Raw genomic sequence first — 15229 nt, 5'->3', positions numbered from 1 at the left:
AATTCGAATGCCTTTAATGTCTTTTTGTTGTCTGATTGCTGAGGCTAAGACTTACAGTACTATGTTGAATAGCAGTGGTGAGAGTGGACATCCCTGCCTTGTTCCTCATCTTAGGGGAAAGACTCCCAGTGCTTCCCCATTGAGAATGATATTTGCTGTGGGCTTTTCATAGATGGCTTTTAAGATGTTGAGGAATGTTCCCTCTATCCCTACACTCTGGAGAGTTTTGATCAGGAATGGATGCTGTATTTTGTCAAATGCTTTCTCTGCATCTAATGAGAGGATCATATGGTTCTTGGTTTTTCTCTTGCTGATATGATGAATCACATTGATTGTTTTACGAGTGTTGAACCAGCCTTGTGTCCCGGGGATAAATCCTACTTGGTCATGGTGAATCATTTTCTTAATGTACTGTTGGATCCTATTGGCTAGTATCTTGTTGAGAATTTTTGCATCCATGTTCATCAGGGATATTGGTCTGTAATTCTCCTATTTGGTGGGGTCTTTGGTTTTGGAATGAAGGTGATGCTGGCCTCACAGAACGAATTTGGAAGTACTTCATCTCTTTCTATTTTTCCAAACAGCTTTAGTAGAATAGGTATGGTTTCTTCTTTAACTTTTGATAGAATTCCCCTGGGAAGCCATCTGGCCCTGGACTTTTATGTCTTGGGAGGTTTTTGATGACTGCTTCAATTTCCTCCCTGGTTATTGGCCTGTTCAGGTTTTCTATTTCTTCCTGTTCCAGTTTTGGTAGTTTGTGGCTTTCCAGGAATGCGTCCATTTTTTCTAGATTGCCTAATTTATTGGCGTATAGCTGTTCATAATATGTTTTTAAAATCTTTTGTATTTCCTTGATGTTGGTAGTGATCTCTCCTTTCTCATTCATGATTTTATTAATTTGAGTCTTCTCTCTCTTCTTCTTTTTTCTCTCTCCTTTTTAATAAGGCTGGCTAATGATTTATCTATCTTATTAATTCTTTCAAAGAACCAACTCCTGGTTTTGTTGATCTTTTCCACAATTATTCTGGTCTCGATTTCGTTGAGTTCTGCTCGAATCTTTATTAACTCTCTTCTTTTGCTGGGTGTAGGATCTATTTGCTGTTTTTTCTCTAACTCCTTTATGTGTAAGGTTAGCTTTTGTATTTGAGTTCTTTTCAGTTTTTGAATGGATGCTTGTATTGCGATGTATTTCCCCCTTAGGACTGCTTTTGCTGCATCCCAAAGATTTTGAATGGTTGTATCTTCATTCTCATTAGTTTCCATGAATCTTTTTAATTCTTCCTTAATTTCCTGGTTGACCCTTTCATCTTTTAGCAGGATGGTCCTTAACCTCCACGTGTTTAAGGTCCTTCCAAACTTCTTGTTGTGATTTAGTTCTAATTTCAAGGCATTATGGTCTGAGAATATGCAGGGGACGATCCCAATCTTTTGGTATCGGTTCAGACCCGATTTGTGACCCAGTATGTGGTCTATTCTGGAGAAAGTTCCATGTGCACTTGAGAAGAATGTGTATTCAGTTGAGTTTGGATGTAAAGTTCTGTAAATATCTGTGAAATCCATCTGGTCCAGTGTATCATTTAAAGCTCTCGTTTCTTTGGAGATGTTGTGCTTAGAAGACCTATCGAGTATAGAAAGAGTTAGATTGAAGTCACCAAGTATAAGTGTATTATTATCTAAATATTTCTTCACTTTGGTTATTAATTGATTGATATATTTGGCAGCTCCTACATTTGGGGCATTTATATTGAGGATTGTTGAGTCCTCTTGTTGGATGGATCCTTTAAGTATGATATAGTGTCCCTCTTCATCTCTCACTACAGTCTTCGGGGTAAATTTTAGTTTATCTGATATAAGGATGGCTACCCCTGCTTTCTTTTGAGGACCATTTGAATGGTAAATGGTTCTCCAACCTTTTATTTTTTGGCTGTAGGTGTCCTTCTGTCTAAAATGAGTCTCTTGTAGACAGCAAATAGATGGGTCCTGCTTTTTTATCCAGTCTCAAACCCTGCGCCTTTTGATGGGGTCATTAAGCCCGTTCACGTTCAGAGTTACTATTGAAAGGTATGAGTTTAGTGTCACCGTGATATCTATTCAGTCCTTGTTTTTGTGGATTGTTCCACTGAACTTCTTCTTAAAGGGGAATTTTAAGAGTCTCCCTTAAAATTTCTTGCAGAGCTGGTTTGGAGGTCACATATTCTTTCAGTTCCTGCCTGTCTTGGAAGCTGTTTATCTCTCCTTCCATTTTGAATGAGAGCCTTGCTGGATAAAGTATTCTTGGTTGCATGTTCTTCTCATTTAGGACCTTGAATATATCCTGGCAGCCCTTTCTGGCCTGCCAGGTCTCTGTGGAGAGGTCAGCTGTTACCCTAATACTCCTCCCCATAAAAGTCAGGGATTTCTTGTCTCTTGCTGCTTTAAGGATCTTCTCTTTATCTTTGGAATTTGCAAGCTTCACTATTAAATGTCGAGGTGTTGAACGGTTTTTATTGATTTTAGGGGGATCTCTCTATTTCCTGGATCTGAATGCCTGTTTCCCTTCCCAGATGAGGAAAGTTTTCAGCTATGATTTGTTCAAATACATATTCTGGGCCTCTGTCCGGCACCCTTGGGAACCCCAATTAAACGTAGGTTCTTCTTCCTCAGGCTGTCGTTTATTTCCCTTAATCTATCTTCATGGTCTTTTAATTGTTTGTCTTTTTTCCTCAGTTTCCCTCTTTGCCATCAACTTGTCTTCTATGTCACTCATTTGTTCTTCCACCTCGTTAACCCTCGTCGTTAGGACTTCTAGTTTGGAGCCGCGCAGCCCCTCCGCACGGAGCCTCTTCCTCTGCTGGAGCCGCCGCCCGAGCCCCTCAAGCTGCTCCCGCCCCGCAGCCCCCTCCGTGGAGCCACCCCTGAGCCCCTCCGAGCTGCTCTGGGTCCTGCCGTGCGCGCTGCAGCCCTTAGGGAGCTCGGCGCACTCTCCCGGGGCGCAGGTGTCTGTTAGTGTCCCCGGGAGCCCGAGGGCACCCCCGCCCTCCTGGGTCCTGCTCCAACTCCCCGCGAGCCCCTTTCTGCCCGGGAAGGTCGGTGCCGCTCCTGCTCCTCCGGGACGGGGCTCTCCTGTCCTGGGGACACTCGCCCTGGCCTCAGCCCGGCTCCTCGCGGGGCCCCTCCCCCTTGGAGGCCTTTTGTTTCTTTACTTCTTTTTCCCCGTCTTCCTACCTTGGTAGAAGCGCGAACTCTTCTCACTGTAGCATTCCAGCTGTTCTCTCTTTAAATCTCAGACCGAATTCGTAGATTTTCAGGTGATTTGAAGGTTATCTAAGTAATTTGGTGGGGACAGGTGATTTGGGGACCCTACTCTTCCGCCGTCTTGCCCCTCCTCCCCAAAAACATTTTTCAAACACAAAGACAAAATAAAGTCTTTTTCAGAAGTATGAAAGATAAAAGAATTTATCAACAGGGCTATACCAAGAAATGTTAAAAGTCCTTTGGGCAGAAAGAAAATGATACCAGATGGAATCTGCATCTATAGAAAGGAATAAATAGCACTTTTTCCTATTTATTTAAAGTTCTGAAAGTGATATTTGATTATTTACAGCCAAAAGGAAGAACAATGTGGAGTTTATAATATATATAGGAGCCAAATGCATGACAATAGCACATAAGCCAGGAGGACAAAAATGGAAGCATAGTGTTGGATAATTCTTAAACTATATGTTTCTGTGTGTAATAAAACTTGAAGGTACCCTGTGCTAAATTATATATGTATACTGTAAACTCCAAAGCAGCCACTAAACTAACAATAATCATAAAAACTAAATGATAAATAAATAATAAAAACAAAAAGGATAAAATGGAATGCTAAGCAAATATTCAGTAAGAAGACAACAATGAATAAATGGGAAAAAAAGGGAACAAATAAAATGACATTTAAAGCCAACCCGGTCAACAGCACATTAAATGCAAATAGTGTAGACACTCTATAACCTGTCCACAAAGGCAGAAGTTGTGATTTGAATTAAAAAAAAAAAAAAAAAAAAAAAGCAAGCCCCTACTACATGCTGCCTACAAATAGTGAATAAATTAAAATACACAAATGGGGTAAAAGTTTAGAAAGGACTACAGAATTTAGCATACTAATTCCAACCAAAAGAAAGCAGGAGAAAAGGCAGATTTCAAAGCAAAGAATATGACAAGGCATCAAGGTGATTTCATACATATAAAGGGGTCTCAAGAAGACATACTATTCCTAAATACTCATGTAGCTAATAAGAGAGCTCTAAAATGCATGAAGAAAAGAACTGATGAGATAGAACTGTAAGAAAGATGTATAATATTTGAACAATATATATATATTATTAAGGGAGATATATCAGCGCTATAAAATTCTCCCAGAAAACTTAAGGAGGAACAATTTCCAACTCATTTACGGAAGCATTACTGTGATAGCAAAACAGAGACATTACAAGAAAAAAATACTACAAACCAACATCCCTCATGAACACAGATGCAAAACTCTAAGCAACATTTTAGCAAATTATGTTCAACAGTGTAGAAAAAGGATAACACACTGTAGCTACATGGGTCCATCCCAAGAATGCTGGGTTGGTTTAACATTTAAAAACCAAATCAATGTGATTCTCCATAATAACAAACTCTAAAAGAAAAGCCATAATATAATCTCAATAGACACAGTAAAAAGCATTTAACAATATCCAGTATCTTTTCCTGATAAAAAAAATTTTCATCGAAGTAGTTATAGAAGGGAACTTACTCAACCTGATAAAAGTCACCTAACAGGGGTACCTGGGTGGCACTGGTGGTTAAGGGCCCAACTCTTGATTTCAGCTCAGGTCTTGATCTTGGGGTATTGTGAGTTCAAACCCCACATTGGGCTCCTTGCTGGGAATAGAGACTTAAAAAAAGTCACCTAACAAAAACCTACAGCCAACAGTAAACTGAACGGTGAAACAATGTATTCCCTCCAAGATCAGGAATAAGACTGGGATATCTGCTCTTATTGTTTTATTCCCAGTATTGCATAGGAATGACTGGCCCATGCAATCAGTAAAAGAGGCATCCAGGTTAGAAATAAAAGGCATCCAGGTTAGAAAAGAAGAAAGAGAAGTCTTTATTTGTAGATGACATGATTATTTATGCGGCAATTGACAATCTGTTTTTGTACGGCTTAAAGAATGAAGAATGTTTTTTGTACAGTTATAATCAGTAATAACAACAACAATAAAAGAAGAATCTGTAACAGAGACTTAATGTGGTCCATAAAGCCTAAAATATTTACTATTTGGTCCTTCAGAGAAAATGGTTGCTGACTCCTGGTCTATGTAGAAAATCTGCTGGAATCTACAAAAGCCTACTAGATCTAATAAATGAATTTAGCAAGGTTGCAGGATATAAGATTAATAACACACAAGATCAATTAAATTTCTATATAACAATGAACAATCAAAAATTGAAAATCTTAAAATTACATTTAAAGTAGCATCAAAAACATTTATATAGGAGTAAATCTAACAAAAGATGTAAAAAACCTATGTGAAGAAAATCACATAATATTGCTGAAAAATAAACATGGAAATAATGGAGAGATATTTCTTCTTTATGAGTAGATGACAATAATGTTAAGATGTCAATTTCCCCCCAAAAGATGTATAGATTCATTGCCCATCCCAAACAAAAACTCAGAAAGCATTTCCTGTAAAAATTAACAAACTGATTAAAAATTTATATGGAAATGTAAAAAGCTAGAATAGTCAAAGTAACTTAAAAAAAGAAAAAGGTAGGAAAACTGACACCACCTAACTTTAAGGCTTATTACAAAGCTACAGTAATTAAGACAATATGGTATTGGTATAAATATAGACAGAACAATGTAACAAAACATATATTCAACTATTTTTTTTCAAGATTGCAAAAGAAATTCAGCAGGGAAAGGGCACTATTTCAACAAAGGATACTCATATGCCCCCCAAATGAACTGCAATTCATTCCTAGGATGGTAAACAAAAATTTACTCAAAATGATTTACAGACTTAAATGTAAAACCAAAAGTTATAGAACTTCCAAAAGAAAACGTGGGAGATCTTTGTGACTATGTGTTAGGCAAATATTTCCTAGACATAACACCAAAAGCACAGTCCATAAAAAAAAAAACAACAACAAAACCACAAGATAAATTAGACTTCATCTACTTTGGGGAGGGGATCATTATCCTGATCTGATCCTGGCTTTGTGGGTATGTGTCTATACCTCACAATTTATTACACTGACACTCTTGATATGTGCATGTCAATTATAAAGTTATTACGTATTTTAAGTTAGAAATGAAATAAGGAAAACATTTGTGTATGTAAGATATTAGAGTTAATCGAACTCACGGAATCCTTAAGTAATCATACATTTCTTTCTCACTTTATTTTTTAAAAATTTTATTTATTTATTCATGAGAGACAGAGACAGAGTGGCAGAGACATAAGAAGAGGGAGAAGCAGGCTCCTTGCAGGGAGACTGATGTGGGACTTGATCCCCAGATCTGGGATCATGCCCTGAGCTGAAGGCAGATGCTCAACCGGCTGACCCACCCAGGTGCCCCTCTTTCTCACTTTAAAGGATAAATGCAGGGGATCCCTGGGTGGCGCAGCGGTTTGGCGCCTGCCTTTGGCCCAGGGCGCGATCCTGGAGACCCGGGATCGAATCCCACATCGGGCTCCCGGGGCATGGAGCCTGCTTCTCCCTCTGCCTGTGTCTCTGCCTCTCTCTCTCTCTCTCTCTCTGTGTGACTATCATAAATAAATAATAAAAAAAAATAAATAAAGGATAAATGCAAATAACGAGTCAATCAGAAAGAAATCTGGGGGTGCCTGGGTGGCTCAGTCCGTTAAGCATTTGCCTTCAGCTCAGGTCATCATCCCAGGGTCCTGGGATCGAGCTTCATGTTGGGCTCCCTGCTCAGTGAGAGCCTGCTTCTCTTTCTCCCCCTGCTCATGCTCTCTCTTGCCATCTCTTTCATTATCTCTCTTCTCCCTCTCAAATAAATAAATAAAATCTTAAAAAAAATAAAGTAGAAACAAGTCTGTATATGACTCTATCTTTGGTATCATCACATAGTTACTGATACCTAAAAGTGCTAAGTAATTCAATAGCATATCACCAATAGACCATCCCCAGCACTCCAGGGAATATCTGGAATGTGAGGAAAGTGCACAAGACCCATACAATTACAGAAAGAGTTTTCATCAGCAGAAAAGATTATAGTTCTATCAAGCATTAACTATGTGGACTACAGAGAGGCACTGAGAGTTCTTGGGTGATCTCAGCCTCTAAAGTCCATTTCCTTGACTCAAAAGTATTAGTGATATTTTTTGTTTTGGTGCCAGGCTTCAAGGACTAGAGGGTGTGTTTGCTTCTGGGTTCATCTTCTCCACTCTCTGGAATGCCACCTTAGTCTGGGAGGCTGCCAAGATGGCCCCTGCAGGTCCACCCAATGTGAACTGTTCCTTCTACTCTCTGCTGGACCCACTTCTGGTTGTATTTTCTGCAATCTCTTCAATTTCCTGCCTTCTAGAAAAGTGATAGGCTCTAATGTAGCTTTCACCTGCCTGGTATAGACATTTGCAAAACAAATCCAGTCACCATGGGGAAGGGAGCTTAATGCTGTTTATAGGTGCTCATCATCTTTCTATCTGATCACTTTTTCTGTCTTAGGAAAGGGCTTGTCTTGCTCAGTTTTTCCTGCAACTTCTTTTCCTCCTTGTATTACTTTCTTATGTTACGGTTTTGTTATGATTAGCAGTAACTGTTATATCTCCTAGACTTATGCTTTCAATAGAGTTGCCAACAGATCTGCATGCATGTTCACCAGGTTTTATAATAATGCAAGTCCCTGTACTGATACTTTTGAGAAGAGATCTGTGTAAAATCATAAAGAGGATAAAGAGTGCATTATTCCTCTCATGTCGCATTTACCAGGGCAGGCGATTTCTTAGTTTGTACAGAACTTCTTATCTGGAAAGGCTCTAACCCCAGGATTATTTTTCAACATAATTGAGTCAGGAAATCCTTATTGATCACTTCGCAGTTTTTAAACACAAAACCTTTGGAAACTCCCTCTTCCTCTGGCTTCTAGAACTCCTAGGTAACCTGTTAACTTCCCAAGGTTACTTTGACAGCTCTTCTTCCTAGCCTACATGCTCCGTGAATGCAAATATAGACATTTCCCAGGCTTCTCTAAACTCTCTGCCAAAAACAACTTATCTACCCTTGTTCGTGACTTTTTACCTCTCACTGATACTTCCTGATCTTCCCCTCTCCTGCCTCTAGACTTGTGCTGTCCAATAAGAAAGCCACTAGCTGGGGATCCCTGGGTGGCTCAGCGGTTTAGCGCCTGCCTTCAGCCCAGGGCGTGATCCTGGAGTCCCGGGATCGAGTCCCACATCGGGCTCCCTGCATGGAGCCTACTTCTCCCTCTGCCTGTGTCTCTGCCTTTCTCTCTCTCTCTCTCTCTGTCTCTCATGAATAAATAAATAAAATCTTTGGGGAAAAAAAAAAAGAAAGAAAGAAAGCCACTAGCCACTGGTGAGAACCTGAAACATGGCTAGTCCCAATGGAGGTGTACCGCCAGTATGCAACAGAAATACTATATACATATACACATACACCCATATATATGTGTGTGCATGTGTGAAATAGTATTGATTAAATGTAGAAGTAAAAATATTTTGGATATAATAGGTTAAATAAAATATGTCACTAAAACTAATTTCACCTCTGTTTATCTTTTCTGAAATTCTACCCCCTAGAAAGTTTAATGTTACATATTTGGCTTACTTTACATTTGTACTGGACAACACTGCACTAGACCAGAAATTCAAACTGACCATTTAAATCGAACACAGTAGAAACTGAAACCAATCTATTCCAGACCCTCAAGCCTGCTCACTGTTATTATGGAATAAACATCGGTTGGCATGAGACAGATAGGTTGTGTAACATCAGCTGCTGTTGTTAAGGAAAAGGTAAGATGAAGGAACTAACTCTAGGATAAATTACTCATGAACCGGGTGACAGGATGAGTCTGGTAATTGTCAACCTTGCTCCTGGGCAGCTGTAATGGGAATGTATGTAGGACTGGGAAATAACACTATAAGATTTTGACTAGAAAGGCACAGTAGCAATTAGGAATGAAAACAACTGGGGATTTGCCAAAATAGTGGATAATGTTTATATGGATTTGGAGTAAAAAATGTTAGCAGTTACACATTGTGACACTCACAGCAGGTACTGTTAACCAAACAAATATGCCAAATATTTTCTTGCATGATCTTGGGTGATAGAATCTTCCTCTTCACCTAGCTCCAAATCTGGAGTCATTTTTGACTCAACCCTTTCCTTAGTCCTCATACCCAACCACTACACCAAGCCCAGTTTATTCTACTGATACTCACTCACCACATCCACATTTATTTCCTCCTTAAAGAAAACCAGAGAGGGGTGCCTGGGTGGCTCAGTTGGTTATGTGTCCTCCTTGACTTGGGCTCAGGTCATGATCTCAGGGTTGTGAAACTGAGCCCTGAATGGGGCTCTGCGCTGAGTGTTGAGCCGGGTTAAGACTCTCTCTCTCTCTCTCTCTCTCTCTCTCTCTCTCTCTCCCTCTGCCCCCCCATCCCCTCTCATGCGTACGCTCTCTCTAAAAACAAAACAAAACAAAACAACAGAAAGGAGACATGGGTCCATATGCTGCCTCCACAGTCCCAAGAGGGAGAGCTTAGGATTAGGGCTGCCTCTATATCATGACAGAGTAACTTACAAAAAACAATATCCTGTTCTTTACAGTTATTCTCTGGTAGAAATAACAGGTAGTTAGGAAGGCAAATAGGCAAGATGGAGAGGCCCTCAAGAGACCTTGAGATGAGGAGGAAAGAAAGGGTCTAGGGCTAAAAAACCCTTGTTTTCTTTCTTGGCTTTTCTCTTTCCTGTCCCCTCCCTCTAATAATTTTTATTGCCTTCTTTTTCTAGCACATATAAGCTGTGGGTGGGTGAACAGAGTTTCATCACTTTACATAGCAGAATACAATTCCTAAGTGATTTTTGGGTTATCCATTGGCTTGCCTTAGAAGAAATGATTCAGAATTGCATGTGCAGCTGGCATGTATGTCAATTAAACCATAAACCTTAATAAATTTTAAAACTTTGAGTAGCCTAGAAATTCTCTTTTTAAACTGGCAGTTGTCTCCGCATATGTTATATTTCAGACACTGTATTATGCTACTTAATTTTTACAGTTTAATTTTTTTAAGGCTATACTGACAGCATGTTAGGTTGGGCAAGTCTTGTTCAAGACCAGAATGTATAGATATATAAAGGTCTATGTGCAGAAACTCTCCTACCTGTGTATTGACTAAAGGCAAAGAAAATTTGATGCACAGATTTTTTTGTTAGAGAAAATATGTCTTTAAATTGGTCCTTTGCTATTACAGTTAAGACTGTCAGGTTGTAGTCTAGTTGTTGTTTCAGTCAGCTCCTTTGCTGTTGAGTTCATGCCTCTATTTTGTTATTTAAGTGCTAAGTAAATAATATATTAAGTAGAATTATGAATGCCAGTGATTATTTATGCACTGTACATTTTTAAAATCAATTCAAACTACAGAGCAATTATTTAACTAAGTATGTTTTAATTCTTTAAGAAAAATTCGATCTCCAACTTTTCTGCAGCATAAACCATGCTAACACATAGCTCAACTGCAGCCACGACCCAACAAGTAGGCAGTTTTGTGTGTCCAAATACCCCTCATCAGTGAAACTTTATTGTTATGTAAGTTTCTTTTCAGCCTCCATCTACCTAATTTGGACTAAACCATAAAGTCAACCATACCTTTACAGTCAATCATACCTTTACCGCACCATTCTCGTGAATGGTGATGCAGTTATCTGCATCTTCTGAGAGCTGGTACAAGGCTTGAACTGTTGCTCGATGTACGTTGGCATCATTTGATTTCAGATAACGCACTAATGGAGCCACTGCTTTGTACTCGCCAAAGGCCACTCTATTTCTGCCCCACATACAGCAACGTGAAATAGCTTCTGCTAGATGACGCCTCAGTTTATCATTATTCTGCACAAAGGAAATGAATTGTGGTATATGTATTGCAATGGACCTGTGAGGTCATGTTTCTGTGCTAGATGTTTATTACCCAATAAAATGCCAATGAGTCAAGGGAAAAAGGCTAGCAGGCTGGTCAGATGGTGTCTTGAAGGAAATTAGTATTCTCCTGGTCCCCCATGGGCCAAGGTTCAATCCTGAGTTTTCTTTTTATGGCTTTAAATTTTTTTAAATTTCTTTTTGCTGACTACTGAATGTAGTCAATACACTCAAAAGTGATCAAGTGTCTGGCATTTATTATTTGCTCAAGGATTTATTCCTTTTTGAGCAAGTGCTTTAGTTAAAAAAATAGTTAAAGAATATTGGGCATTCTTACGGGGGGCATTTCACTTTACTGGGATAGGTGATTAACTTTATACCTTTACCCTAGGAATACTTCTACATCAGTAATACACCTTGGTCCCCAAGAGGGAGAAGACAATGCAGCAATGACATGTTTCAGTCTGCCACATTTCTTTCTCTATCCTTTATCCAGACTATATTCTTCTTCTTCTATGTATACTTACTCCTACAGGTATAATATAACTAAACAGGATATAGTTTTCTGTTTATTATATTTTTCTCCTTATTGAGGCAACAACTTGATGTCCTTAAGTGAATTTGGAACTCAGTGTTAGGCTGGCCCTAAAAAGTCTTCTAAACCAAGCATCCTTCCAGTGATGGAATTTTTGCTCTGAGATTTTCCTGCCAAGAGGTAGCCCAAGCTATGCTCAAATACTTCTGGTCATGGTGAAGTCATTATCTCCCAAGGCTGCTTATTCTATCTGGCACAGCCCTGAATAAATAATACAGTGGTTGCCAGAGTCTTCCAGCCCAAGAATGCCATCGATCCAAGCTTTTAAGCCTGGGGAGGAGCATTTATCTTCTTAAGTTGGCATGAACAATTATCTTAAAGATAATGATAATGATGGTGGGGATAGAAGATGATAGCTAATACTTCTACAATAACATTTATGTTTGCTACCACTTTACTTCCCAGTAATAAATAAAAAACAGCCTCTATTTTATAAGGATCTTGCACATAAAATTACACAGTTTGAATACACTTTTGCATTGATTAGTCTCAGAGAAATTAAATGAGGTGACTCAAAATCTCATACTTCATAGGTGATGGATATTAAGCTTGAATCCAGGTCTCTGGACTTTAAGCTTATTTTTTTTTATTATTCCATGATATTTTATGACAATACACACTGAATATAAAAGGATGTTGTTACTTACTGTATTTGCTAGTTTGGACAATAAAGGGACAACTCCAAGATCTGTAATAGCAGCTAAATTTTCTTGATCTTTTGCAATGTTGGTAATAGCAGCACATACACTTGCCAAAACTTCTTTATTATCTGATTTCAGTAAATTGACAATAAGTTCCAAACCACCAACAAAGCAACGAACCATTTCTCCAGCATCCTAGAGAACAATTAAAAACAAAAGATGTTACCAAAAATAATCTTATGATTAATAGTTTTTTAAAAAGTAGAAAGTAATGATAAGGCTGTGAGGTACACTTTTGGCATAAAAAACAAATTCAGTTTATTTCCTTATTATACATATTTCTATGTATGTAAGTATATGTATAATTACACACACAATTCAGTTTCAACAAATATTAATTGAACAACTACTATGTGAGTTACCATGCTAACTACTGGGGATATAGAAGTTAGTAAAATACAGTGGAGTCTTATTATTTGCAGTAGCTGTATTTTATAAAGACATCACAAAAATTGAATTCGTAAATATTGAACCATTGTTTCTAGGGGAAATGCAGCATTAGCTTCCTACACACTTCTGGTCACAATTTTGTCAACTGATCAGTATATAACCTTGTTTTATGTGTGTTTCTGCTTAAAGATTTCTTGTTTCATAAATTGTTAATTCATTAATGTTGAATTTGTAGACACTACACTGTAAGTCATGCCAGAGGGAAGCTTATCTAACACACAAATTTTTTCCCTAAGGCACATCACAGCCTTCTGATGCTTAGGAAGACCAGAGAGCACTGAGGGGGTACTACAATGGCAGCCATGACAAAAAGTGAAATCACCAACAAAACCAACAAAGATATGAAAAATGTGCCATTGAGTAGACTACAAAATGGATGCTTATTAATAAATAGTATGAGAGCTAAGACAAGAAGGCAGAGTGTCATCTTGTTCAACCCCAGCTGAGAATATGCATTTTAGGTGACTCAAATTTTTCACCTCTCTGTGTATGTCCAAGAATGACCACAGAAGTGTTCTAAATATTGATTTGAGGGTTACATTTTAGCAAGTAAGCAAAAATTCCCAAACTGAATTTGTGAAGAATATAGATTAACTGTGTATACCTTTTTGCCATTGTATTACTTGCAATCCAGTGGGGAGTAGGGACATTAAGAAGTATAATGGAGACACCTAGGTGGCTCAGTCTGTTAAACAACCAACTCTTGGGCAGCCGGGGTGGCTCAGCAGTTTAGTGCTGCCTTCAGCCTAGGGTGTGATCCTGGAGACTGACCAGGGATCGAGTCCCATGTCGGGCTCTCTGCATGGAGCCTGCTTCTCCCTCTGCCTGTGTCTCTGCCTCTCTCTCCCTCTCTCTGGTCTCTCATATATAAATAAATAAAATCTTAAAAACAACAACAACAACACAACCAACTCTTGGTTTTGGCTCACATCATGATCTCAGGGTCCTGAAAGAGAGAGCCCTGTGTGGGGCTTTGTGTTCAGTGGGTAGTCTTCTTGAAGTTTCTCTCCCTCTGCCCCTTCCCCCAATTCTCTCTAAAATAAGCAAATAAAAAAAAGGAATAATTATAATGAATAGCACTAAGGGGAAAGATTCAAGGACTGCCACCAAAAGGATGTTTATTAACTAAGTCTAAAAGATGAGGAGTTAACCAGTGTGAAAGGGATTCAGGGTGGAGGAATCATCATGAAACAGAGTGAGAGGAGGTGCCTTTTTTTTAAAGTGCAAAATAGAGCATAAACTTACTAAGATCTTGAAGGGTCTTTATTGTGAGCTTTGGTAGAGAACATGGAGTTCATTTTAAAGGTGCAAGAAAGCCACTCAAAAGGTTTGAGTGTGTGTTGGTGGGAGGGTGGGGAGTGGGGAAGAGGATTTTATCAATTTTGTTTCACAGTAGACCTCTCTGGATTACAGAGTTGAGGTTAGGGCAAAGCCTGGTGCTGGAAACTCAGGCTATTTCACTTCACTAGGTTCAGGTAAGAGGTGGTGGCAGTTTGGATGCAGGTGATGATCTAGCTCTGGAGGAAGGAGTGTGGGTTTGTGAGTGTTGACTGGTGAAGATAAGGACCAGGGACTCAATAATGATTTCCCTGCTCCTAGCTTTACCTAATTGCGTTAATGTTGGGAAGGCAGGGTATTGTTTTGTTTTCTAGAGGTGAGAAAGGATGGTACTTGATATTAGTGGCCTGATTTGAATGAAGTGCCTATGAGACATTTATGTGGAGACATCAGAAGTCAGCTGGATATACTGGTGTTTGGAGCTCAGGGAAGAAAACCAGGCTGGAGTTGTAGATTGGGAAGGCGTCAGCATGAAGTCTGTAACTGAGATAATGTGTGTGAGAGGTGGGGTGTGAGGGATGAGGGCTCTCTGTACCAGAGCCTAGAGAATGGACAGGAAAAGAATTTGTCAGAGGAGCCTGAAAACAGATAGTTGCATGGAAATCTTCACCTCCCCTGATGCATGGCAGTGCCTGTGTGATGACCAATTATTTGGCTCCATGGCTTTCTCAGGTAACAGAAATGAATACTTTTGGAGGGCCAATTACATATTGGAAACTTTGCATAAATTATCTCAGTTAAACTTTGTAATAACCATGGAAAGTAGATATTATTTCCATTTTATTTATTTTTATTTTTTTCTTTTTCTTTTTTAAATTTTTTATTTATTTATGATAGTCACAGAGAGAGAGAGAGAGAGAGGCAGAGACATAGGCAGAGGGAGAAGCAGGCTCCATGCACCGGGAGCCCGACGTGGGATTTGATCCTGGGTCTCCAGGATCGCGCCCTGGGCCAAAGGCAGGCGCCAAACCACTGTGCCACCTAGGGATCCCTTTTTTTAAAAAA

The 15229-nt window shown here is 39.1% G+C and overlaps 1 protein-coding gene and 1 long non-coding RNA gene across 17 annotated transcripts in view; one reads left to right on the top strand and one right to left on the bottom strand.

The window, feature by feature from the left end:
• The window catches only part of LOC140629452 (outer dynein arm-docking complex subunit 2-like), a 274074-nt gene that overhangs the window by 89397 nt on the left and 169448 nt on the right, over positions 1–15229 (bottom strand). For 15 of the 16 annotated variants that reach the window (XR_012027288.1, XR_012027289.1, XM_072818933.1 and 12 more), the window contains 2 exons: positions 12383–12571; positions 10892–11113 (listed from right to left, as the gene is read on the bottom strand). Coding sequence is in view for 13 of the 16 variants with exons in the window: in XM_072818933.1 (XP_072675034.1) it covers positions 10892–11113; positions 12383–12571 (411 nt within the window). In the remaining 3 variants the exon portion in view is untranslated. Of the gene's footprint in view, positions 1–10891; positions 11114–12382; positions 12572–15229 lie in introns of those variants that run through there. The other variant, XM_072818940.1, reaches the window with a different exon arrangement.
• The window catches only part of LOC140629457 (uncharacterized), a 187149-nt gene that overhangs the window by 108592 nt on the left and 63328 nt on the right, over positions 1–15229 (top strand). The window lies entirely within an intron of this gene.

This window comes from Canis lupus (assembly GCF_048164855.1).
Source record: "Canis lupus baileyi chromosome 5 unlocalized genomic scaffold, mCanLup2.hap1 SUPER_5_unloc_7, whole genome shotgun sequence".
Lineage (NCBI taxonomy): Eukaryota > Metazoa > Chordata > Mammalia > Carnivora > Canidae > Canis > Canis lupus.
The sequence above is the reverse complement of the archived record's forward strand: the minus strand, read 5'-3'. Positions and strand labels throughout refer to the sequence as shown.